At 41.0% G+C, this 24711-nt stretch overlaps 2 protein-coding genes across 3 annotated transcripts in view; one reads left to right on the top strand and one right to left on the bottom strand.

Annotated features, from left to right (window-relative positions):
* The window catches only part of PLPP1 (phospholipid phosphatase 1), an 89860-nt gene that overhangs the window by 35973 nt on the left and 29176 nt on the right, over positions 1-24711 (top strand). For both annotated transcript variants that reach the window (XM_083576273.1, XM_083576274.1), the window contains exon 3: positions 9053-9333. In XM_083576273.1, the coding sequence (XP_083432399.1) occupies positions 9053-9333 (281 nt within the window). The remainder of the gene's footprint in view (positions 1-9052; positions 9334-24711) is intronic.
* Positions 2-23442, bottom strand: LOC310744660 (granzyme A-like). Its single transcript, XM_083576303.1, has 6 exons — positions 22464-23442; positions 16196-16349; positions 13719-13875; positions 12586-12858; positions 11766-11925; positions 2-499 (listed from the first exon to the last, which is right to left on the bottom strand). The coding sequence occupies exons 1-6, from the start codon at positions 22465-22467 to the stop codon at positions 483-485; spliced, it is 765 nt and encodes a 254-aa protein (XP_083432429.1). The 5' UTR covers positions 22468-23442; the 3' UTR covers positions 2-482.

Raw genomic sequence — 24711 nt, 5'->3', positions numbered from 1 at the left:
TTCCATCTCATTTTCCTCCATTACATTGCATTTTGAAAAGTTGTCATACCTTGTTTGCTATTGGATAACATGATGTCAAAGGAGAGCACTCTTTCTGACCTGGAAGAAAGAAGTTTCAATTCTTAGTGAAAGCGAAACTGAGCAATAATACTGTAATGACATTGCTCCATGGCTAAGCATTTATTTAGAAAAAATTTGCCTAATGTTAAGGTGGATTGACATTCATCTTCAGACATTGAAAAACAATGTTTATTAATGCTTTTTATCTTACTCATTTGCATGTAAAGCCTGCTCCATTCTAAAACCTCAGAGCAGCTAATTCAATATTTAAGCACCCACTCACATATAGATACATACACTATCTACTTTCTTTAGACTCCAAATGGAAGAATTGAAAATCTGGACCCACTGCTTGCTCTTAAAAGTCAGCTGAAATAGGATAATCCTGCTGTGTTTTCAAAGCATGGGTAAGGGAAGAAGTTCTAAAGTTCTGAGACATCTGGGGAAACAAAAACAACCTCATGATAAGAACATGTTAAAACTGGATCCAACTAAAGAGAACAAAAATGAACCTTGAATATTTTGCTCTTTATTTAATATTTGATTGGTAGTCTTGAGCTTGATACAAACATTTTTTATCTATGCAGCCCCTAATTCCATAACATTTCCATTAACTAATATATCCATCCCAACCTATCTTCCTATGGCTCCACACAGGCATGAGGAGAATAGTTTAAGCCCCCTAATGGTCACTAAAAGACAGTTTTATGTTTTTAGATGGTGCCCTTAGGCCAGTGGTGGCCAAACTTGGCCCTCCAGCTGTTTTGCGACTACAATTCCCATCATCCCTGACCACTGGTCCTGTAAGCTAGGGATAATGGGAGTTGTAGTCCAAAACATCTGGAGACCCAAGTTTGGCCACCACTGCCTTAGGCAGTTTGATTCTATCTATCTTGCTCAGGGCTACAGAGCAGTAAAGAAATTTAAAGACTATCTTCAGAAACACTGTAAAATTAATGAATGTTAAAAATGATGTTGGATTGAAAATAAGAGGCACTAGCAACAAAGTTAATGAGAATATGCAAAAATGAGTTGATAATGGATGAAAATATAGAGCTATAATATGTTAAGATATAGAGTTAAGATAAACGAAAGAGGGTAAGGATTTGCTGATTTGATTATTTAAATGGGAATACAGAAAGGGGAGGTGTGAGGAAGTCAAGGAAACAAGCTAATGAGTTTAAAATTTAAAAAAATGGGTTTGTTTTTAACTCTTTTGTATCTATTTGTTTTTTGTACTTTTTATTTTTTATTTTTTATGTATTTTTGTATGTTTTTTCTGTCTTTTTTGTATTTTGTAAATTTATGTTTTTGTAAAATTTCAATAAATATTTAAAAAAACAGGAAAAAAAACAAAACATCTGGAGACCCAAGTTTGGCCACCACTGCCTTAGGCAGTTTGATTCTATCTATCTTGCTCAGGGCTACAGAGCAGTAAAACAATTGAGATAAGGTGGACTTTCTGCAGGAACCTAGATGATATAAGTGCCTTCTTTCTGGGGCACCTCAATTTTACATGGTATGGATTTACCTTGTATGCTCTCCCAAAGGTCTGTTCCCCAGTCAAAAGGCCAGTTTGCCCACAGCTGGGGGTGTCAAGCCTTCTGTTGACAGGCTGCTTTCCTGATCTAAATCACTACCCAAAGCTGCTGTTCCCACTGCAGATGAAAAAATGCAGGGACAGCACTTCAACTAGTGTTCTCTACATCCCTGTAAAGCTAATACTGTTCATGTGATTTTATTTCAGGGAAAATGGCATAGAGGAAGGGTTAAACACCCCCCCAAGCAATTCATCAGGGTCCTCATGGTCGCCTTATTAATAAATAAATAAATAAATAAACAAACAAACAAACAAACAAACAAACAAACAAACAAACATCTTATCACATGTTTTACATGCCATATATGTTTGCTATAGACCAAGCTATTTCTAGTGAAGTTTTTCCTTTACTGGGAAATTGATTGTGCTATAGTTAATTAGAATGTGGTCATTTGCTCAGGTGTACTGAGCAGTCAGTGCTAACTTTTAAAAGTAGAGCCAAAGTTGCTATTTTGACAAATTGCTAACTTGGTTGCAACACAGATGAGAAGGTGAGTTTGTAATTCTTATTTTTCTCTCTCCCTCTCTCTCCCTGCCCCTCAGTTCAAGCAAAAATAAACTTGTCTGCAGCCTTCTTTGTTCAGAGAACTCATTTCCTTCCAGTGTGTCTAGTTATTTTTAATGCTCCCTGTTCTAAAAGCAGTTTCAACACTTTTCAGCCAAGGATGATCCTCAGTGCTCCATGGGCATGATCAAGAGTAAAGGCAGTGTCTGGTTATTTCTTGCTTATGCTAGACAATTAAAGAAACAAACCAGATATATTTCTAGCATTTGGGGGGCGGGGAGGAAGTTTTTACATTTATCTTATGGAAAGCCAGTTACTCTCAATATGCTGCTATTATAACAAAACAACAACTACAACAACAACAACAACAACAGAAATGTGCATGCAAGCCATAGATGCAGGGAGTACTTAACACTCTAAAAGTGCAGCATTGAAATGTGTCAAGCCCTGATGACTTGTTTCGATCCACATGTGTTGGAGGGAGATAACCCAAAGTGAGTGAGAAGAGAGAGAGAGAGAGAGAGAGAATATTCTACCCAGCTCTTCATTGCAAGCAATTTCAGAGCCGGTGAAAAATTAAAAACCTAAAACATCTGCATAAAGCACTATAACAGAGCCAAGCAAATAATAGCCAAAATCATTTTTTGATGGAGGTGTGCAGCTGGTTCTGGATAGAGCTACACTCCCCCTGAAGAGTCAAGTACACCACCTGGGACTTCTCCCAGACTCACTGCCTTCTGTTTAAGAAAGTACAGGTGACATTGGTGGCCAGAAGTACCGTATTTTTCACTCTATTGGATGCAGTTTTCCCCCTCCAAAAATTGAGGGGAAATGTGTGTGCGTCCTATGGAGCGAATGCAGGCTTGTGCCATAGCTGCACGCAACCCCTCCGGCAGGGAGAGGCTGCACGGGGCTATGGCTTCTTTAGCCCTGCGCAGCATCTCCCGGCAAGGAGAGGCTGCACGGGGCTAAAGGGGAAGCCAAAACAGCAAGCAGGATCCATCCCACTCGCTGCCTTGCCTTCTTCCATAGCTGCGCGCAACCCCTCCGGCAAGGAGAGGCTGCACGGGGCTATGGATTCTTTAGCCCTGCGCAGCCTCTCCCGGCAAGGAGAGGCTGCACGGGGCTAAAGGGGAAGCCTTCACTTGTTCCATAGCTGCGCGCAACCCCTCTGGCAGGGAGAGGCTGTGTGCAGCCTGTACGCTGCTCTTTGGGGCTGGGGGGGAAAATATTTTTTTTCTTGATTTTCCCCCCTAAAAACTGGGTGCGCCCTATGGTCCGGTGCGCCCTATGGTGCGAAAAATACGGTACTTCTTACAAGCTTAGTGCTGCACCTGTGAAATCCATGGATTTAACCGCAGTGATATAAGTCTTGGTAATGCCCAGGCTTGATTGCTGCAATGAACTCTTGAATACTGTTTGGAAATAGCACAGAATGTGGGAGCCAAGCGTTTGGATTATATTACACCAATTCTGTTCTGGTTACAATATGAGGTAGCTCTGACTCATTCAGTTGGCTGCATCTTTCAGGTATTCTAGAATGAGTGATACAACTTCTAGGGCTTGCGTATACTTCACAGGCAGGTTTAGTCGTTGTTTGAGAACTAGCCCTGCCTCTGGGTCTGGTCTTGACCAGATGGATACTGGAATCAGCAAGAGATACCCACATGACCTGAAGGTGCTGCTGTGAAATGCCAGGTCAATGATTCATAAGTCCACTGCCATACATGTCTTGATTGTGGATGGAGGACTTGACCTGGCATATGTAACAGAGACTTGGTTGGATTAAGCAGATGGGCCTTTCTTTGCCACTGCTTGTCCACCAGGTTTCTCTTAACGCACAGCAAGCCAGGCCTTGTGGGCGGGGAGGGGGGGGTTGCAGTGATTTTTAGGAAGTCATTGGTTTGCACCAGGCATCCTATCGAGAAGACCCAGTTCTCTGAGTGCATGTTCTGAAAGTTGGGCAATAGGGGCAGTACAGGATTCCTTTTGGTGTACCGACCTCCCCGCTGCACCAAGGATTCCCTGCCTGAGCTGCTTCAGGTTGTGGCGGATGTTCTCCTGGAGACACCTAGTTTGGTTGTCCTAGGGGATTTTAACATCCATGCCGACACGACCTTACAAGGGGCCGCTCGGGATTTTGTGGAAAGTATGGCCTCCATGGGGCTGTCCCTGAATAGGTCTGGCCCAACTCATAGCCGCGGACATGCCTTGGACCTGGTGTTCACCTCTATGGATGTTGGTGATCTGACACTAAATAAAAGCGAAACTAAAGAAGTGCCATGGTCAGATCACTTCCTGGTGCAAGTGGATTTCTCCGTGACCCTTCCCCTCTGCAGGGAGGTGGGACTGATTTGGATGGTCTGCCCCTGCCACTTAATGGATCCAAATGGTTTCCAGAGAGTGGTAGGGGATGCTTTATCCCATGTTGATGGCCTTTCAGCTGATTCCCTGGTGGCCTGCTGGAATGTGGAGTTAACCAGGGCTATTGACTGTTTGGCTCCGAAGCGGTCTCTCCGATTGCATGGAGCCTGGACAACCCCGTGGTTTTCCACAGATCTGAGGGCAATGAAACAATTGCTGAGATGGCTAGAGCGCTGGTGGCGGATAACTCATTCTGAATCTGACTGGACATGGGTTAGAGCTCAATGTCGAACTCAATGTCGAACCAGGAAGAGGGCCTTCTCGGTAGTGGCACCCACCCTGTGGAACGCCCTCCCACCAGATGTCAAAGAGAAAAACAACTACCACATTTTTAGAAGACACCTGAAGGCAGCCCTGTTTAGGGAAGCTTTCAGTATTTAATAGACTATTGCTCCATAGCTCCATATTGCATTTTAATATTCTGTTGGAAGCCGCTCAGATGGGCGGGGTATAAATAATAAATTATTATTATTATTCACATAATCCCTGTAGCAGAGGTTGCCAATGTAATGCCTACAAATGCCAGTGTGCTCGCCAGTACCTTCTGTGATGCCTGCAAAAGGTCTTCGTAAATATCTCCCAAACACTTTACAATGCATGACTGTTAATTCAGTTCCTGTTTGTGCTTGCTCAGTCTCTCCTGCATTGAACATGTCTTTTTAAACACATTTTATTACATACCACCAGCTGTTTTGTCCTATGTGTTGTCCCTTCAGCAGCCATTTTCTTAATGGTGCCCAGGACACTTTATCAAAATTCCAAATGGGCTTACTGGCACAAAAAGTTGGCAACCAGTATCTTACAGCCTGCTATTAAAAACTGAGAACATGAAAACATTAAGGCACCTGGCATCTTGAAGCTTTTAAGAACTGAGGCTCCAATTCTGTAGAGCCACCATTATCATTAGCATCACTTGTTGCCTTTTAAGTCCAGTATAATTAGGCTTGCCATTGGGGCTGACCCTACCATTGGGTGGAATGAGGCCACTGCCTGGGGTGGCAGGGAGTGGCGGTGAGATGTTGGAGGACAGGTGTGTGGGGCACATTCATTGTCTTCTGTTGCCTAAGCTAACCTGCTGCACTCAAGTATTATCATCAGTGTTGGAGTAAAATTCAACAACCACCAGTTATTTTCTGTATATGGAATTTGTTGGGGTGCCATCCAGTCCCTGAGACAGCAAAAATACAATGGAACCTTGGTTGTCGAACATAATCCATTCTGGAAGACCATTTGACTTCCGAAATGATCGGCAATTTCAATGGAGAAAATTGAGAAATTTGCCTTGGAAGCTGTTCAACTTCCAAGGCGCGTTCGAAAATGGAAGCAATTACTTTCGGGTTTTTGGTGTTTGTAACCTGAGGTGTTTGTAACTTGAGGTACCACTGTGTTTACTAGGATTTATTTTAGAAAAGCTAGATCTCTTGACTAGCCCCTTTTTCCTTTAACAAAGGTGACATTACTACACTTTGTGTTGAGAAATGTACCAGTACCATGGTATGTGCCCTTACCAAGCAAATATTTGCTGGTTTGAGATTTGTTTTCAGCCCATGACTTTAGCTTCCTTAAACCCACTAACTTACCTGAACTGTAGTAGGGTATGAGCCAATATATTAGGGAATCTGCCTGGTAAGGAGGCAAAGCTCAGAAGCCCCCTAAGATTTGAAAATAGCTATTGGTGACCACAGTATGTGGAAGGGTAGAGATTTAACTCTTGCCATAAGTCTGCATAATGTATACAGCTACAAAACAATGGAGTGGCTCTGGTGTTAACAATTAGATAAGCACCTGCCCTGAAACTCTCTCAAGGTGGTAACCAAGCAACACCCAATAAATGTGACCAAGCACCTGAAACCAATCTCGGGTCAAGCACCTTGCCAGCTGCATTAAAGTCAGTGAGGTCATTGTATGTCATCAGTTTGAGAGGAGGCATCACCCAAGATCACATTGGAATTTCTTGGAGCAAATGTCCTAGGGCACCTCCTAAACCAGCTTCCAAGAATTCTGTCTCGGATGACTGGTATGCATGTTACTGGAAGGTCTGTATACAAATGAGTTACCACCTGTGGGGCTGATGGAAACACAGAAAGCAGCCGTGCTCAAATATATAACTGTTCTCAGGTGGGTTGTCTGGCATGTTACATAGCATATCACACCATGTTTTGCATAAATTTATCACTGAGAATGCTGATCCTGACTATTTTGTAAAGACTCTGGGAGGCCTGAGGGGCTGCTTTCTCACTGCATCAGTCAGTTTTCTCAGTGTTGTTGTGGTTACCTTCTTGTATGAGGCCTGGAATAAGTGCTTCCATTGCCCACCCACCCCTCCGAAAGAAAGGAAAGCAAAACTGGTGAATAGCCCTGCCTTTACAGAATCTATGGTATTCATCCAGATCCTAGTTACACATGTAAGGTCTGTAGGATGCTCCATGTTGATGACTGAATGTGAATTCGGAGAGATCTTTTAGCCATTGGGTTTTGTGGAAAGGCTTCTTGTTAATGCTAGAATCCACAGAGATTTAAGTACAAATGGAAAACATATCTTCTCGTTTATGCCCTTATAAATGCAATAAATGTTATTCTTGGGCAGTGGTGGTGTCCCCTGATACTTAAAATCAAATTCTATGGGACAGAGGTGCTATGTGGACAACGTTCTGGATGTTGGTGTATAACCCACTGTTCCCTATATTCTGTTTCAGGCTCCTAAATATTTATTTAATCATACGCTGTCTGCAAGCTTTTGGATATCTTAAAGGCCTAGTAAACATTTGTGATCCTATTGTATATGATGCCCTACTGATTCACTTGCAGCATATTGATATGTTAGTGACGGATGGCTAACCAATGTGCATATCCAACATTGCCACAGTAGGAATTGTATTCATTTTTGTAGAAGTAGATTTTTGTCATTTAGCCTTGGCTAGAGATTTTCATTAAGGGGAAAATCTAACCACCTTAACTTCAGTCAGGTACCGTATTTTTCGCCCCATAGGACGCACCGGCCCATAGGACACACCTAGTTTTTTGGGGGGGAAATAAAGGGGAAAAAATTTAATTCCCCCCCAGGTGCTCTGCACTAAGCCCGAAACTTAGGGCGTGCTGAGCTCAGGGTGCCACAAGCACGTGCTGAGCTTCTGGGTGCTGGCAAGGTCTCCGCTAGCCGTGGGAGAGCCGTGCAACTTCGCGCGGCTCTCCCACGGCTAGTGGAGCGCTGCGCTAATCCCGAAGCTTGGGGCGTGCTGAGCTCAGCGTGCCCCAAGCTTCTGGGTGCAGGCAAGCTCTCCGCTAGCCCTGGGAGAGCTGGGTCTCCCACGGCTAGCAGATAGCTTCCTGAAGCCTGGAGAGCGAGAGGGGTCGGTGCACACCGACCCCCCTCGCTCTCCAGGCTTCAGCGAAAGCCTGCATTCGCCCCATAGGACGCACACACATTTCCCCTTCATTTTTGGACGAAAAATACAGTACTTATAGTCCATGTATGTTGTTAGCCTCCAATTCACATAATCTCTGACACTGGCTAAACTGGCTGGGGCTGTTGGGAATTGCAGTTGAATTCCCACAGTTTCCCCATCCCTGCCTTAACTGGAAATTACCCACTTGTGATTCTCTAACCTTGCTTGTGGACCAACTACTGTTTAGAATTGTTTCCTATTCTGTTGTGCACAGACTTCTATTTTAAGAGGAGAAACTAAAATTAGTGCCAGTTATGAAACAACAAGCATGAATGCTTCTCATGCAACCAACTTGCTTAAATTTGAACATCACCTCCCCCATAACAGTCAAGTTACAAAGCTGTATCTTCCTGTAGATTTCCAAATCTAGCACTTTTATTATTGTTTCAGTAAAGCTTCACATCCTGGAGGAAAGATGCTCTTTCAAAATATTCCATTTTGCTGAAACATGGGAGGTTCCCATGTTAAAATCTGGCCTTTAGCAACCCTGGCAACTGTGCTCTCGTCTAACCCTTTAACTTGGTTCCTGAGTTTCCAGAATGATCACGTTCTTGGCAAAGAAACTATTTCTTTTGAGTAGAAGGTTAAGAATGAGTGGAAACTTGATGAGGAATAAAATGTGCTGTGTGCTGTGGTGCTACTACTGGGTCTTTTGTGAAGTAGTGTGGGAAAGGTTGTTATCTCTGGAAAAAAAGGTGAAGGGTTGCCTTCCATTCATTCATTAAACATTTGCTTCATAATCAAATGAGGAAAAAACAGAGATTCTTGTTTACTTCAGTGATTTTTGGCTCAGCCATTCGAGACATCCAAATGATTTCCAGAAATTGTTTGTTCTTTTTATTATTACTTAAAATTCACATAGTCAAAAATCAGATTTACCTATCCTGAAAATCAATAAAATGAACTAAGAAACCCCGCCATATTTACCCATGTACGGAGCAACTTTTATATCAGATATAACATTTTAATGGTGTTTCTTTAACTCATGTCTTTCTGGTTTCTTTTTTTCTATTTCAGATAATCATAGGAGAGGCACTTTCTGTGTATTACAACCGCTTGCACTCCAATTCATTTGTGCGGAACAACTATATTGCCGCTCTTTACAAAGCCATTGGGACATTCATTTTTGGCGCAGCTATTAGCCAGTCTCTTACGGACATTGCCAAATACTCTATAGGTAGATTGAGGCCTCACTTTCTGGACATATGTGTACCAGATTGGCCACGGATCAACTGCAGTGCTGGTTACATTGAAAACTTCAAATGCCTTGGAAACAAAGCAAAGATTAATGAGGCGAGGTGAGTCTGTTAATTTAAGATATTTTGGCATGAAGACTTGTATGATGAAATTTCCTGGAAGAAGTGGAAATTCTAACTACTTTCTAAGTGGGGTACTGATCCCAGCAGAAGTGAGTTTTGTGGTGATGATGTACTTGAAGTATAGCTCAGTGTATGAACTCATATTTGTCTACTGTCAGCACGCAGAATGTATTGCTGAGGTAAGTGCTTCCATAAACGAAAAACGCATTTTCCTGAATTCATTATGTTAATTGATTTCAAATAATTACAAGCTGCTGTAGTTGCTGTTAGTCCACATATTAAGATTTCAGTGATGCAGCACTCTCAGCTGTACAAAGAGTGGGAAGCAAATTCTGTAACATTATTAAGGCTTGCATCAGTATTTTGGTCACAAGTTGTCCCTTTTGATGTAATGGCATCATCAAGAGCAGGAGGGCACAGGTAAGTATAGGATAAGCTGCGGCAAAACAAGTTTGAAAAATGAGAGGACAGAAGTTTGGGCAGAAGATTTGTGCCAAAAGTACTTCTTTGGATTACAGTTCTTGAAACTAGAATGTAGTTGGTTATATTTAACCTGGACAATTAGGAGGTGATATGATAGCAAATGATACAATAGCCATATTTAAATGTTTGAAGAGGTGTCATGTAGATTGTGGAACTTTTTTTTCCTTTAGCAGGCTCAAATGAGTAGAAAGGGGATTTTGACTAAGCCTCAGGAAGACTAAAGCTGTTTAACTGTGGAAAATCATCAGAAGGTGGTGTCTACTCGTTCATTAGCAATTTTTAAGCAGAGGCTGGAAGGCCACCTATGAGTGATGCTTTGCAGCAGTTTTTTCTGCATTAACAAAAGGGGTATGTGATCTTTGAGGTGCATTCCAACTGTATGGGAGATTTCCACCATTAGTTAAAGTAGACCTATTGAAAGCAATAGACTTAACTTAAAACATTGGTTCACATTAAGTAAGGCTTTGCAGTCCAAAAGTCTCTGGATCCTTAGGAGGATGTAGTCAACAACTGTAATGTCTTAGTAAATAAAGATCAGCATAATTTTTAATAATAAATATTGGCTGTTGTGCTTGCCAGTAAAATGAAGCTCATTCTAAAACAGGCAAGGGTTTCATGGTATAAAACTGAATTGAAATGGTGGCAGCACTTCAGTAAGGGGTTGGCAACCTGCAGGATAGCTGCGCTTGTGGGAACTGTTGGTTTCCTGTTAAACCCCAGCCAGCAGCCAAGGCATTTAAGTAGTAAAAACTTAATCATTGTGTTAAATGTTTTCTTCAGGTTAGACATATAATTATATTAGTGGAACTATATGATTAGAAAGGTATGTGTACTCATGTACCGTTAGAAAATTGAGTTCGGATTTGGAAGAATATTATTTGACTTAACTCTCTGTCTGAATTTTAAGAGTCTCTCTCTCTCTCTCTCTGTCACACACACACACACACACACACACACACTGAAGGGAGCATGACTGGTTTGCCTGCACATGGCACCAAGTTTTGAGGGCACTGCAGCAATGACTTAGAACAGAAGGCAAGGGGTGTGGGGGGGTGCTGAATACCACTGGTGAAGTTTGAAAGCCCAGAGTCCACTGCTTCACCTAATGCATACTGGCTGCAACCATTTTGTGCAGGGGTTCCGTTCCTGGCCCCCACACGCATAATCTCATTCTGCCCTATTATGCCCCCAGTACATTCTGTCCTGTTCTGCCCTCTTCTGGGTCCAAAAGAACCCACACATTGGTGGTTGTGTGTCAGTTGGATGCACGCTGCCTGTATATATTTCATTTAATGTGAGTGCATTATAATTAAGACTTTCTGGGAATCTGAACTGAGAGACGTAATGAGCCTTAGAATCTTGTCTTTCTAAGTGACCTTTTGTAGCAATATTTTATATTTTAAAGGCATCATACCAGAGGAGGACTTTGAACTGATAGCTCACCTATTAACAGCAGCTTAAAAGGTGATTTGTCAAAACTGGAAAAGCTCTATGTCACCTTCAATCTTACCTAATTTGGGAGATAATTATGTTGGGTCTTTTTTGGACTAGTGGACATATATTTTGAGTGTTGTGTGCCCCAGTCACACAATGGCTGCTATTGTGGAGAAGGGATGTACTGGCAGAAAACAAAATTAGAGTGCATTCATTGTTCTCCACCCCCATCCCTGGGCAACCTCAGGTTTACCACAGGAAGTCAGCAGTTAAGGGCTTAACAACGCTGTTTTTGCCAACGCCAATCCTAAGCCAAAGGCTAGGCTGCCATCTTGTACAAAGACATTTATGAAGTAGCTATGTTTACCATTGCACTGTAAGTAACTATGCAGTTAATTCTTAATGAATACCCAGACATCAGCTCCTGTACAATAGGAGACATGTCCCAAATTCATGAGTATCTGGAAAGAGAATCATAAAACCAAGTGCTCAACCTGTAAAAGGTTCTGTGATTTCTCTTATCCAGGCAAGATAGTCCTCTGTGAGAAGAGTATAGATACCAGGGTAGCGTTGATTTCCACATTCTGATTTAGCACCAAAGGAGACAATGCCTCTTTGCTTCCCATTGCATATCAAAGGACCACCAGAGTCACCCTGGGAAAAGATTAAACGGAGACATGTTACCATTTTGAAAAATCCAGCTCTTTCATTTATTGAGTCTAAAAGAGTAGTTCAGTTCAGCATAATGTTATATGTAGTGATGCATTCAACATTCACATTTTTGAATGTCTGAAACAAATGAGAAGACTTCTATGAAACGGTTAGAAGTAAAAAAATGTAATCCAACATAATCATGTCCATGTTTTCCTTGAAGTGAGTTCCACTGAATTTAGTGTGGCTGGCTCTTAGTAAGTGTGGATAGGGGTGCAGCAGGACATAATAATCACATGCATATTTAATCAAAACTGTTTGCCTAACTTCAAATTTAGTTTGGAAATTCTTGAGTAGGGATCTGCTTTTTGCTTTCCTCCTATTCACGAGTTTTTGTTCATTAACTTTCAGAATTTCAACCCTAAATATACATTCCTACAAGTAAGCATCTCATAATATATTGGAACCTATTTCCGTGTAAACATGTGGATTGCACTGCAGTTTATTGTACACTTCTTTCAATATCTCATAGACACACATGTGACTTTGATTAAATACAAATTTATTTATCTGTCAAACAGTGGATAGGTAGATGGTTAAGTTCTTTAATCAGTTGATAGCTTTTTTAAGGAAGACAGAATGGGTAAATAAAAACACTCTTACCACACAAGCATCTTTTCCTCCCTTGTCATCTCCTGCACACAACATGTTACTTGTCACATACATCGAATGCTTATAGTGATTCTCATCATTGCAGACACTTCTCTGAATAACAGTGACATTAACTTCACGAAGCATAGTGGATATATTCCTGCTTTTGTTATCAGTAATTCCCCACCCAGCTACTAGACACTGTGTTCCTGCCTCAACATCATTGGAAGTGCTAGGAAGCTCAATGCATTTGACATGTTGGTCAGTCTTCGCACTTTTCTCCATCTTAAAAGAAGAATAAAGGGAAAGAGTACTTATAAACAGAGCACAATTGAATAATCTCATTTTAGACTTCCTTTTATTTTATAGTACATTGTAAGACCTATAACATATTTGTAATATAATGTACATTTGTTTCTCCTAATGATTCAGTGACAAACAGGTAGCGTTACTACAGATGATCAAAGAATCAGGAATTAACAGTTCCAAGATCAGAAAGCCCTACCTGCTTAACTACACACCCGCACCTGCACAATATTACTATTATACTATATGATAATGAGTTATCTAAATGATTCAGCCTTCAGCTACTTAAAAAAATAATCTGTAGGAGAAACCAAACATCAGTCTCTAATGACATGTCAGTGGCGCCCATTGGGCTTGGTAGAGCTGAGGGCTGGGAGACCAACAGTAGGTGGAGCCAATGACAAGCAGAGCCAACTAATTCTATTTTTGGATCAGTCCTTATTGCTGAGTTCTACAAGAGCAATATTGAGACTAAAGAGGAGGAAGCTCTGCTTTATGCTTCTTGTAGAAGTTGCTTAAGCTCAGGCTTTGGCAAGTCTCCCAGGAAAACTCATATAACTAAGCAGGCTGAATAAGAACAGCCAGATGATGATCACTAATTTTGCCAAAGAATAACACTAACACTTTCCTATGCTTTCTAGTTGAATAACCAACTAAGGCTGTAATATGTTTCCCATTGAACTCTGTGGGGCTTACCTCTGAGTAGATATGTGCATTGATTACACTGTTGCCTATTTAAAATTTAAGGCATCCAATTCACTTGACAAGAAAGATATTTAGAAAGATAAGTATAAAATTTATTTTTGCCCCCAGAATATTCACATTCCATTTAAAAGTACCTTCAAAAGCATAATATCATTTTCCATTGTCTTTTCATTATATTGTGGGTGACCATATCTTCCAATAATTTTAATGCGCTGTTGTTGTTGTTTTCCAGTTAGTGAATGAGCACCAAGAAAAACTATTGCTTGTGGAATTGATTTTTTCCTTTCTTTTCTGAAAAGATAAAAAAAGATCAAAGATTTGATCAACATTTGCTTCCAGCAAGTGCATTAATATTTGTTTTGCACTCTCCTGTGGCTTTACACAATATTCTTGAGTCTGTGTTGTCATACGGTACATTTCACACTCTGCATACTGCATACTTAGGCTGCAGTCTGAAACATACTTAGGAGTAAGCCCCACTAGACACAATGGCCCTTCTGAATAAACGTGTAAGATTTTGCTGTTTTTTATCCATTTTGAACTTAATCGTCTATATAAGTAGTACAGGATATAATACCCCATTGTTTACTGTGTGGTTGAGAAGCCAAAGTCTTGTGGGCATTGCACAGAAAGGTATGAATGGAAAGCCAGCATTTGTTTCCTGATACAGAATACGTCATAATATCTGAAAGACTGCCTCCTTCCCAACAGATGCTCTTGGCTGTTAAGATCAGTAGATATTCCTCTTGGTAGTGCTGTTGCCCTTAGAAGTTCAATAGATGGTAGCCCAGAAGATGGTATTCTCTGTAGGAGACCTTAAGCCAGAGGTTTTCAACCTTTTTGAGTACACGGCTCCCTTGACCAACTACATTCTTTCTGCGGCATCCCTGTGGGGCTCAGGAGCCCAGTTATGTCACCCTTGCCTGCAGAGCTGGCAGCCTCTCACCCTTTTTTCAAACACACTCCCTTGTGGAGTGTTTCCTCAGCCTCCTCCTCCCCTCTCCTTGGGAGTCCTCTGGGCAGCCACAGTTGCCGCCCCTGGTCTCTTAGTTGCTGCGCCCTGCCACTGCCCCATAGGGGCCTGGGAAGCGCTCCCTGGCCAGCCCCACAGGCATCATTCACTGGGGGAGCTTGTAGCCAGGACTGCTGCAATGATCAGCTGTGCAAGCCTTTGGGAGGCAGGGATGCAAGAGGGCATCAGAGGAGGAAGGGAAGGAAAGAGGGACAGAAGCCAGTATTGCCCACAGCACCCCTGGCCATCATTCAAGGCACCCCAGGATGCCACAGCACACTGGTTGAGAACCACTGCCCTAAGCTGTGGAATTCCCCCTCAAACAGAGGTGCATCTGACTCCTCCACTGAATAGCTTTGGCCTTTGAATTGACCTGAAAAGATTTTTCACCTGGGGCCCTCTTGGAATATCCTGGAGGCCCCTGGGGGAGTATATGGCCCCCATTTGCAAACACTGCTCTACACCTATCAAGTTAAGACTTCTAGAAGTTAAAAACAGCTACATTCACTCAATATTTTTATAAAGTAGTTCATTAAATCTTCTCTACTGTTTTAACACTATGAACGTGGGTCCATAAAAGGTTCTGTTCCCCCGTCCTTGAAATCAAGCTCGAGGAACTCTGGAGAAGTTATTTGCAGGAGTTTGCTAGCTGATAAAACATCTTCACCACTTCTCTTGTAAAATAACTGCCACAGCTTTGTACCAGTAAATTACCTACAGGTTTCAGTATATTGACTAGTACAATAACCGGGTGTGTGTTACATTCCTACTGGAATCATCTTCATCTTCGATCATAATGAAGTGTTGACTTGCACATGTGATGTGAGCCATTACAGATTAAACACCACAGATAAAGCCAGTGGCGTAGCGTGGGTTGTCAGCACCCAGGGCAAGGCAAGTAATTTGCGCCCCCTAACCCGTGGATTTGCGCCCCCTAACCCTAACCCCCAGATGTTGCGCCCGGTGCGGCCGGCCCCCCCTGCACCCCCACGCTACGCCACTGGATAAAGCGTACACATTGAGCTGTGAGTTATCAAGTTAATCCTTCAAGCACTGGAAAATCAAATTTATGTGCATGCCTTTGTGAATCAGCCACAAATACTAAGTAGTCAAGTGACATGCAATTGTGTGTCCTTTGTAAAAGTGTTAACTTCATAATAATCTGCACTGCTTTGAACTTGGGACCACAAAACAAAATGTTTCCCAGATTTTCAACCCGCACTGCAATATCACATTGCACTTAAGTCAAGAATCCATGATTTACTGCAGAGTGGCTAACGACCTGTGGCCTTTTGGATGTTGCTGGATTACAACTCCCATCATTACTGACTATACTGGCCAGGGTGGCTGAGGCTGATGAAAGTTGGAGTCCTGCAACATCTAGTCTTGAGTACCACAAGTTACCCAACCCTGATCTACTGGATTTTCTTGCCATTCTCATTTTCTTGGATCTTACAGCAGGCAGCTGCTACTAGCAGCTCACACTAGGAGGCAAAGGCTGTGACCTGACAGAATAACAACTAAAGGGCTTGCCTAAAGGGCCATGCAAAACTATACCAGGAAGAACTCTGAAGAATAGACATACTTCTCTATACTTACGGAAAACAATGAGCTGCTGTTAACACCCAGTTCCTTTTAATCAAAGTACCTCCGCATAAGGATGTGTTACCTTCAACACGTATAATGAGGGCAGCCATATAAGGTCTTGAGTGTGGAACTGATTCTTTGCCCCCAATTATATCTGTAGATTGACCTAAGTAGAAATAAGACACACTAATCAAATTGTGTTATATATGCTGTGCTTCAGATTAAAGGTTAATGTAATTGTGTTAAAGCACATGCTGATAGGCACATCAATGGAATTTTATGTCGATTCAATGGCATGCTGGATATTAGGACATCAGTTAATGCTCCTGAAGCCTAATTCAAACACTTTTGGCATAGTCGCTGCTCAAAACTGCAATGGTGTGATTGCATGGGCATGCAAACATTTAAATGCTGTTCCCACAAAAGTTGATGACAGATAGCCTGCAACGTTTATGAGCCTGCATCACATCCATGCAGCGGCCCAGAAGTAATCCCTGTGGGATTGGGAGACCCACAATTGTAGTCAACCAGCTGTTACTCAGGGTAGACCCATCGGGATTAAGTGACTGAAGTTAATTGCCATTAATTTCAATGGATCTTCTCTTGAGTAAAAACCCCAGCAAGGAAAAGGGTTTTATTTTTCATCCCAACTACATGGGACTTTGGCCATATGATTGAAAATAGAACATTGACATAGAACTGATAATTCTTTTCTGTGGTGTTATACTTTCCAGATGCTATAAACAAAATGTTGGGTGGGCCCAAGTCCCATTAAAATAACAAAGATTTAGTAAATAGTAAGTACCTAAATAGCAATAGTTTACAAGGAATTTATATATGCTTAAACCTTTTTCAGTCTGCTTGTTTTCTCGTTCTCTTTTTGTCTAGCTTTACAGATGCAGCAGAATGAAGTGGGGAAAAGTGGATAATCTGTAACATTTCAGATGGAAGAGGTGATCACATTTTTAAAATCCCTCTGACATACTGTACTTCAAAAGCTCCCTGCAAGTAGAAAGCTAGCATGACAGAGGTAGTGCTAGGCTAAAACCTCTCTGCCTGATGTGCTTATTTTCTTCTTGCAGGGTAGGTTTTTCAGATAACATCCATCCCCCAGCAATTGGAAGTAGCTCTGTCCCTTCTGTCTTGAATTTATTATAGTCAATTTAATACAGGTGCCAGGCAAAAAAATTCCATTTTCCTAGGCTTTAAGAACTGCTAAATTTTAATTTAGATTAATTATGAGTTTGCAGTCTAATTGAATGGACTCTTCCTGTTTTCCTTTGTATCCTTTATTTCATTTTTCAAAAGTATTGCACATTTATTATGCTACTTCATTAGCTGCCCTGGAAACATACATTTCTGCTGCAAGTGTGGGATATAAATTATGTAGAGAAGCAAAATAAAGTTTTGCTCTGGCAGAGCAGTCTTAACTAGTGGCTTGAAGGTACTTCTTGCCAGCCACAGTGTAAGGTGGACAGCTTCTGCAATTTTTTTTTTTTATTTTTTAATTTTTTTTTTTTGCTGTACTAGCTCCATGCAGAGGTGCCCAAATCAGCCCTTCTCCAGAAGCTGGATCCATGGCTTGCCTAGCTCTCGCCTAGCTGCCATGACATCCCTTTTTGGAGCACACTGTTTGCAGTAGAATTGCCTCTGCTGCAACACTTTCTGTGGCCATATTTGCCCCTTTCAATGCATGTTCTGAACTTACCAACATGCCAGCTTATCTGCCTGAATTTGAAATCTTTTAACAGCAGCACAGGTTCTACCTACTTGCCATTATCAGTCAGTGGTAACTCCTTCAAATAGGGAATGGCTGGACAGCCAAGTTTTGCAAACTTGACAAGAGGGAGGTAAGTCTTGTAGAATGCAGGTATTGAGGGATATCAGAAATCCCATGAATCTGAAGCCAGCCCTGTTTTCCTTACACTGAATGTGTTGCTGAGGGAAGACAAAACAGATGTAGAACTAACTTACCAGTCTGAATTTTGAAGAGAAAATAAGTCGCCGAGAAGGACAAAACCAAGAAAAGCCCCATGGTGCTGGTAACTGCTTTGAGTCCCCTTCAGAACATGTGCCTGCTATATATAGGTTGACTATCTGAAGGAAGTGAGCTGTGGGTTTTTTTCTTTCTTTCTCTTTTCCCGCCTCAAATTATTCTACCTTTTGCCCCTCTCCTAGCCAAGATCAATAATAGCAAAATTATCATGCACAGTTGTTGTTGTTTTGTGTGTGTGTGTGTGTGTGTGTGTGTGTGTGTGTAGCATTGTTCCCTGGGTTATATGGACACATAGAGAAATTTGAGAAGGTTAAGGAAAAGGCAGACAAAAATATTATAAATTAATGGGAAAAACTGAGTCTGTTTTTCCTCTACTCCAGTAACAAAGTACAAAGTATATGGTAGGGGACATATAGCAATATTTGCTGACAATATACATAAACAACTTTTATTACTCATGTTCCAATAAGGTCTTTATATTTCTGTGACCTAAAATAGCATTTATAAATAATGAGATAATATTCACATATACAGTTCTGTAAATTTTGTTTGATGTTATATTTGTGTATCCAATTACCTTATATCTGCATTTTGTTTGATTTTTCTATTGTTCATAGCATTATTTGTAATGTATAAACATTTAATAATAACAAAATGGGGGAAATGGGTGGTTTCCAAGTGTAAGGGGGAAAGCAATGGGGATTCTTTCCCTGTGGGTGCCACATCCATTCTGAGCATCTTGACTAAATCTTACTTATATTGAAAGCAGTACAGGTGTACAGCTAGCAATTGAAATGCCATGCCAATTAAGACAAATATGTGACTTGCCGCTGTGAGTCTCAGCAGCTGTTAATTTTAGAAGTGTCTGTCCTGTGTTGCTTCACATAAACATGGGAGGCGGGGGAAAACAGCAAAGCACCTGGGTTTTTGCAGTGCCACATACTTCTACTCCTCCACCCCTCCAGGCTTGGCTCCCCATTAAAGTCCTGTGAACAAGAGCTGGTTGACATCTGTTGTTGGTGAGAAGCTCATTGAAAGGTGCTAAGGGCTTTGCAAGTGTGATTTTAACGTTTTGCAACAGATGCCAAAATATCCAAGACCAGCACTGGCACTCTGCTACCGTGAACATGTAGATATTCCCACAGATGTCCAGGTAAATGAAACTTAACAGATGCTGGCATTTTAATGATTGCATTAGGTCTTCACAGACTCTGGTTCATAAGTGGTGTATGTGTGTTTTATAAGATTGTATTTACACATTATTTACAGTTGAGTTTGTCCCTAATGCAACTTTCAAAGCTGTTTCCCTCAAAGAGCATTATCCAACGAAAGTTAAGTTAAAGTCCAGTTTTCTGTTAATAGGATAGATTTGCAGCATAGTCTGAATCATCTTTGGCCAACACTTAAGTCCTGTTCAGTAGAATTTACTCTCTAGAAAGTGCATAGGATTACAACCACATTTTTAATTCTTGTTCACTGAAATCAATGCGGAGAGTGCTTAACTGGCTGGATTGTGTCCAGAGTTACGATTCCTATGGGAGAAGCTGGATTGCTCTGTAAAAGTGAGAAGTTTTATTTGGGCTGTTTGCTTGTGCTGTTTCAGCAGCAGCTTTATGAGCACGTTGAGTGGCCAGAATATCTTAAAATTGTTACTTAAAGTAAGAAGCTGTTTTTATATGTCCATATAACACCAACTAAATGTTGGTGTCAGTTTTCATTTTACTCAAATCATTGGTCTATATTTTTTTTTAAGTCGCTGTGAGCTAATGTGAGCTGTCTTACTGCAATTAACATACAACTTTAAACCTTACTGAAAGAGTGATTCCCACAACTGCACATAAATATGCACATCTAAATTTAAATTGCCTTTGTCTGGCCTAAGGAAGGGCACTTGGTATTTTTAAACTAAAAAAAAAAGCGTCTAGGGAGCAAAGTAAGGTTATTTTGAAATCAGCCTTCAACAAATGTGTCAGTAAAATATAAATAGATTACATGTTAATAACATTTTCCCAGGGTTGCAGTTTACCTGATCTAAAGAAAAATAACTGTGTTGCTACCTTCAGATTCAGAACAAGTTGTCTAGTTTTTGTCTGTGCACAAGCTGCATTTAACTCCCTGTTCCCCCGCGATAGGTTCCATTAAGCTGGTATCTCAATATAATAAAAAATAATTTGTCATTCAAAGTGGCACTATAGTTGCTTTCTTTCTAACAGTAAGAGCAGATGGCTGAATCCAACAATGGTTGGATGAACTGTATATTTGCCTCTCTTCAATGGATTTTCCACTATACTGATAGCCTTGTCTTTTTTTAAAAAAAAAGTATTTTGGTTTGTTACTTTTTAATAGGGCATGTGCTGTACTTTCAAACTGGAGAAAGGCAATGTTAAAGCAATGTGTGGTAATATTTGTTAAATCGTATACTGCCTTATATTTCAGAGAAGCCATTAGTTTTCTCAAAGTCGCTTTCCAGGAGGAGAGGCAGCATATAACATATATTCAGATTAAAGCACCAAATAGTTAATTTACTAAAATATTTAAATGGCTGAAATAACTAATAAGGGTGCACCACTAAAACAGCCACTTATTTTAGCCATAGCACAATACACCCATTTGGACTGGTGGTGCATGATGGCTGTGCTTTTTCTTTCTTTCCCCCTTTTTTCTCTGTACCCATGGCAGGGAAGGGTCATGTGTGAAATGGCCATAAGCAAATGCAGGTATAAACATATATTTTTAGCATAAGGTGCCCATCTGTTCATAATGTGTCTTTTAAGTTATTACAGGAGGTAGAGCAACAAAAGTTTAACCAGGGGAAAACTTTTCTATTTGTAGGTGAGGTTAGAGTGCTAACATCAAAACTGGAAGGAAGCTAAAATAACTCTGGCATACGTGCTACATACACTTTAAAATATTTTTAGGATTTAATATGGGATTTGTATTGCCAATTGTATACGTTTTCCTAGTGGAAAATGATATGCCCCAGTTCTTTTGTAGAAAGGTCAGGTATACTGTATTAAGATGAGCATTCCTTGACTTGCTGATCCAACTTCTCAGCATAGTAACTATAACACTGAAGGAAAGCAGAGCAGCAGCACTAGACTTGACCTTGTGTACTTGTTTTTACCATGAATAGTCAGCTGGCAAACAAAAGAGCTCTGTGTGAGGGGGCACTAGTTGAAATTTACCCTACTTTTTTCTTATTTATCTTGTTGCACGTGCTTCCTAAGAAACAAACAAAAAATCACTGGGTGACATTCAAGTGTGTCAGTCCATTTGCACAATGGAATTCTGCCTGTGCCAATAACATTTCCCCTTCCTTTCCTTTCCCCTGCTGCCCCCTCCCCCCAAAAAACCCTTCATTAAAAGATGTCAATTCCTTCACATAAGGACACAGGAATCTACCTTATACTGAGTCAGGCAGTTGGTTCATCTACTTCAGTTTTGTCTACACTAGGGGTAGCCAACATGGTTGTATCCAACATGGTTGTAATCTAGACGTTGTGGACTTCAACTCCCATCAGCCCCAGCCTACATGGCTATGACCAGTAATGATGGGAGTTGTAGTTGTTATTTGGCCTTTATTGGCATAAATTTAAATAACAAAATCATAAAATCATACAAATACACTAAGAATCCAAACACATACAATATATAAAAGACTACATAGCCACAATTGAGTAAATCAGGCAATTTTAGATTTAGCTTTAAAAATCTCAGCTAAATACAATCTTGGTAGTTTCGGGAGTATTATCCCTCAACAAATATTGGATTACAGACTCTTTGTAAATCAACATTTTAAGCTGTACAGGAGTCACTAGGAGATCTCTGCAAAGGGTGTCAAGAAGAGGGCAATCCAAAATTATGTGATGTATTGTATCTGGTGTTTTCTTATTACAGGAGCAGGATCTGTTCTGGAAGGGGATTTTTTGTAGTTCCATAACATCTGGACACAATCGTGTTGACTACTTGTATCTCTGGTTTACATGGATGGTTTTTCAGACTGGAGTCTTTACCAAGCCCTATCTGGAGTAGTCAAGGGTTGAACTGGGACCTTCTGCATTCAAAGTATCTGTTCTACCAGTGAATTATGGACTCTCCTACTTCACAGCTAACTCTTCAGTAACAAATGATGTTTGCTGACAGTTTCACAGGGATTCTAGCATTTTGGAAGGCTTTTATGCAACATATCTCAAAACTATCCTCTTAGATAAATGTACTTAACTTTTTGCAGGATGAAACACTGAGATTCCAAAGGATTATATTACAACAAATTTAATAACTTACCCATGCAGACTTGAGGTTACAGTGAGTAACTTGATTACGGTAAATCAAGTGGTAATGTCAGTTGCTGTATCTTACAGTGTCCTGTTCTGGGTGTCATGGACGGTTAAAGTGGTATAGATTATCTCTCGGTTCTCAGAAGTGAAATGGTAGGTTAATAACTGTCACAATTGTCAGGCACGCATATATGCTACCAAATTTGGTAGGATATTGGGTGCTGCCACTATACTGATGACACCCTGCTCTATTTCTTGTCATCTCAATCGGGTGAGGTCATGCACATTCTGGTCCAGTGTCTGGTAACTACAATGAGTTGGACGTGGGTGTCTAAATTCAAAACTGAATCCTGATAATACAGATGCTGTGTTATCCTGGGTCCAGGAATTAAGTGTTCTTGACAGGGTTGCATTATGCCTGAAATAACATGCATATCCTGGGGGCTAGATTCCACCTTTTGACTGAAACCCTTGTGTCATCAGTGGCGAGGCATGCTTATCCCCAGCTATGGTTGCTGTTGGACGGAGATAGTCTGGGCACAGTAACCCATTCTCAAATAACTTTTTATTTAAATCCATTCCAATCCGTCTTCAGGCCTGGCCGTGGGACTGAGAGTGAGACAGGGTGTGTGTTGCCTAGCTGCTGCTGCTTCTTCTTGATCTCTCTGCAGATTTCAATACCATGGTATCCTTCTGGAAATTGGGCACACTATGCCACAGTTGTTCTGGTCCTACCTAACCCACAGGCCCTTAACAGCTAGGGACCAGTTTACTTGCAGGATCACCTTCTCTCATTTGACTGCTTTGATCTGCGGACCTGGCACTGTTACAGGGGCCACATGTGCCACATAAAACGACTTCTGCAGTTGTAAGAAATTGATCTTATAGTGTGGGAGCAGCACCATTTTGAAACTTCCTTAGCTATTGACTAGGCAGACACCTTTTTTCAGCACCTGCTTAAAACATTTTTGATCAGGCAAGCCTCTCCAGACACATACATGTTGACGTCTTGTAATTCTTTACTGTGAATTTTAATTTAATTTAATTTAATCTTTTAAATGTTTTTAATTACTTGTTTTAAAACGATAATTTAATATCTCTTGCAAACTACTTGGAGGTTTTATTACAGTCCATGAGTGTGTGTGTGTGTATTGTTGAAATAAAATGCTGTATATTATAGAATAATATGTATCATTAACATTTAAAGGAGGAGTGTAAATAGGAGAGGAATATGAAGGAAGAGGAGAGAGAAGAAGATTAACGAAAATTGAGGGGTAGGTTAGAGGTTTATTGGAAAAGAGGAAGAGCATGATGAATAGGGTGAGTGAGGAGGAACGTTTCAAGTGGAAGGAGAGCTGGGGCAGTGGGAAATGAAGAAATCCTGGGGTTTGACAAGTAGGAAAAAATAGCAGGAATGGAATGCTCTCTCTCTCTCTCTCTCTCTCTCTCTCTCTCTCTCTCTCTCTCTCTCTCTCTCTGTGTGTGTGTGTGTGTAAAATCTTCTCCTGAGTCTTATATACCTGAATAACTCAAAATGTAATTCTGAAGGTTTTCAGAAAATGAAGCTGGGGTATGGCTAGGGCCCTATCAAACTAGGCAGCCAGGGAGTCCTTTGGAGCCAGGGAACTGAGCTGTGCTGGGAAGCCTGGGTGGGGGCCAGCATTCAGCAGGCAGCTGGAGTCAGCCAGGAGTTTCATTGCTCAGCCATGTTCTCTCTGGCTCTGCTCCCCAGCCTGATTGCCAATCTCTGCAATGACCTTTGCTCGTGTGCTGCTTACACGCCAGTGTGTGCTAATGCTGCAGTTTGGTTTCCAGCTTGGAACCACTTGTGCTGCTTGCACGAAATGCCTCTGCTACTTCATTGTTTAAGAGGGATGATCTTGTCCAGCCTCCTTGAACTGCACAAGAGATTAACTCTCCTTTTGGTTTGAATCCAAGTCTCTTCTAGGGGAAAATGTGTTTGATTATCCATCTCTTCATCGAGTTAGGAAAATGTCCTTTTCCATTAAGTCTCTTGCCTCATTTTGGCTAGTTTGACTATTCTTAGGTCTCGCCTAATCCCCTCCCCCCAAATCATTCAAAGCTGTCTTTCTTGCTTTTAATTCCAACTAATGTTACTTTTAGTAATTACTTATGGGCTAAAACTCCATTTAAAAGGAACAGTTTGAGATTATTTAAATTAAAGCTGAACTCGTAACAATTTGCTAACTGATTTATAGATAGATAGATAGATGCTTCTACGTGTGTGTGTGTGT

This window comes from Podarcis filfolensis, assembly GCF_964270895.1.
Source record: "Podarcis filfolensis genome assembly, chromosome: 11".
NCBI classification, from domain to species: Eukaryota; Metazoa; Chordata; class Lepidosauria; order Squamata; family Lacertidae; genus Podarcis; species Podarcis filfolensis.
The sequence above is the reverse complement of the archived record's forward strand: the minus strand, read 5'-3'. Positions and strand labels throughout refer to the sequence as shown.

Excerpts from the sequence above, each read along its gene's own strand:
- LOC310744660 (XM_083576303.1), bottom strand. Across the intron at positions 13,876-16,195 it reads ACAGCAGCTCATTGTTTTCC|AAAAGAAAGGAAAAAATCAA; the intron begins GTAAGTATAGAG and ends TTATCTTTTCAG. Across the intron at positions 11,926-12,585 it reads GAGGAAAAGATGCTTGTGTG|GGTGACTCTGGTGGTCCTTT; the intron begins GTAAGAGTGTTT and ends ATCTTTTCCCAG.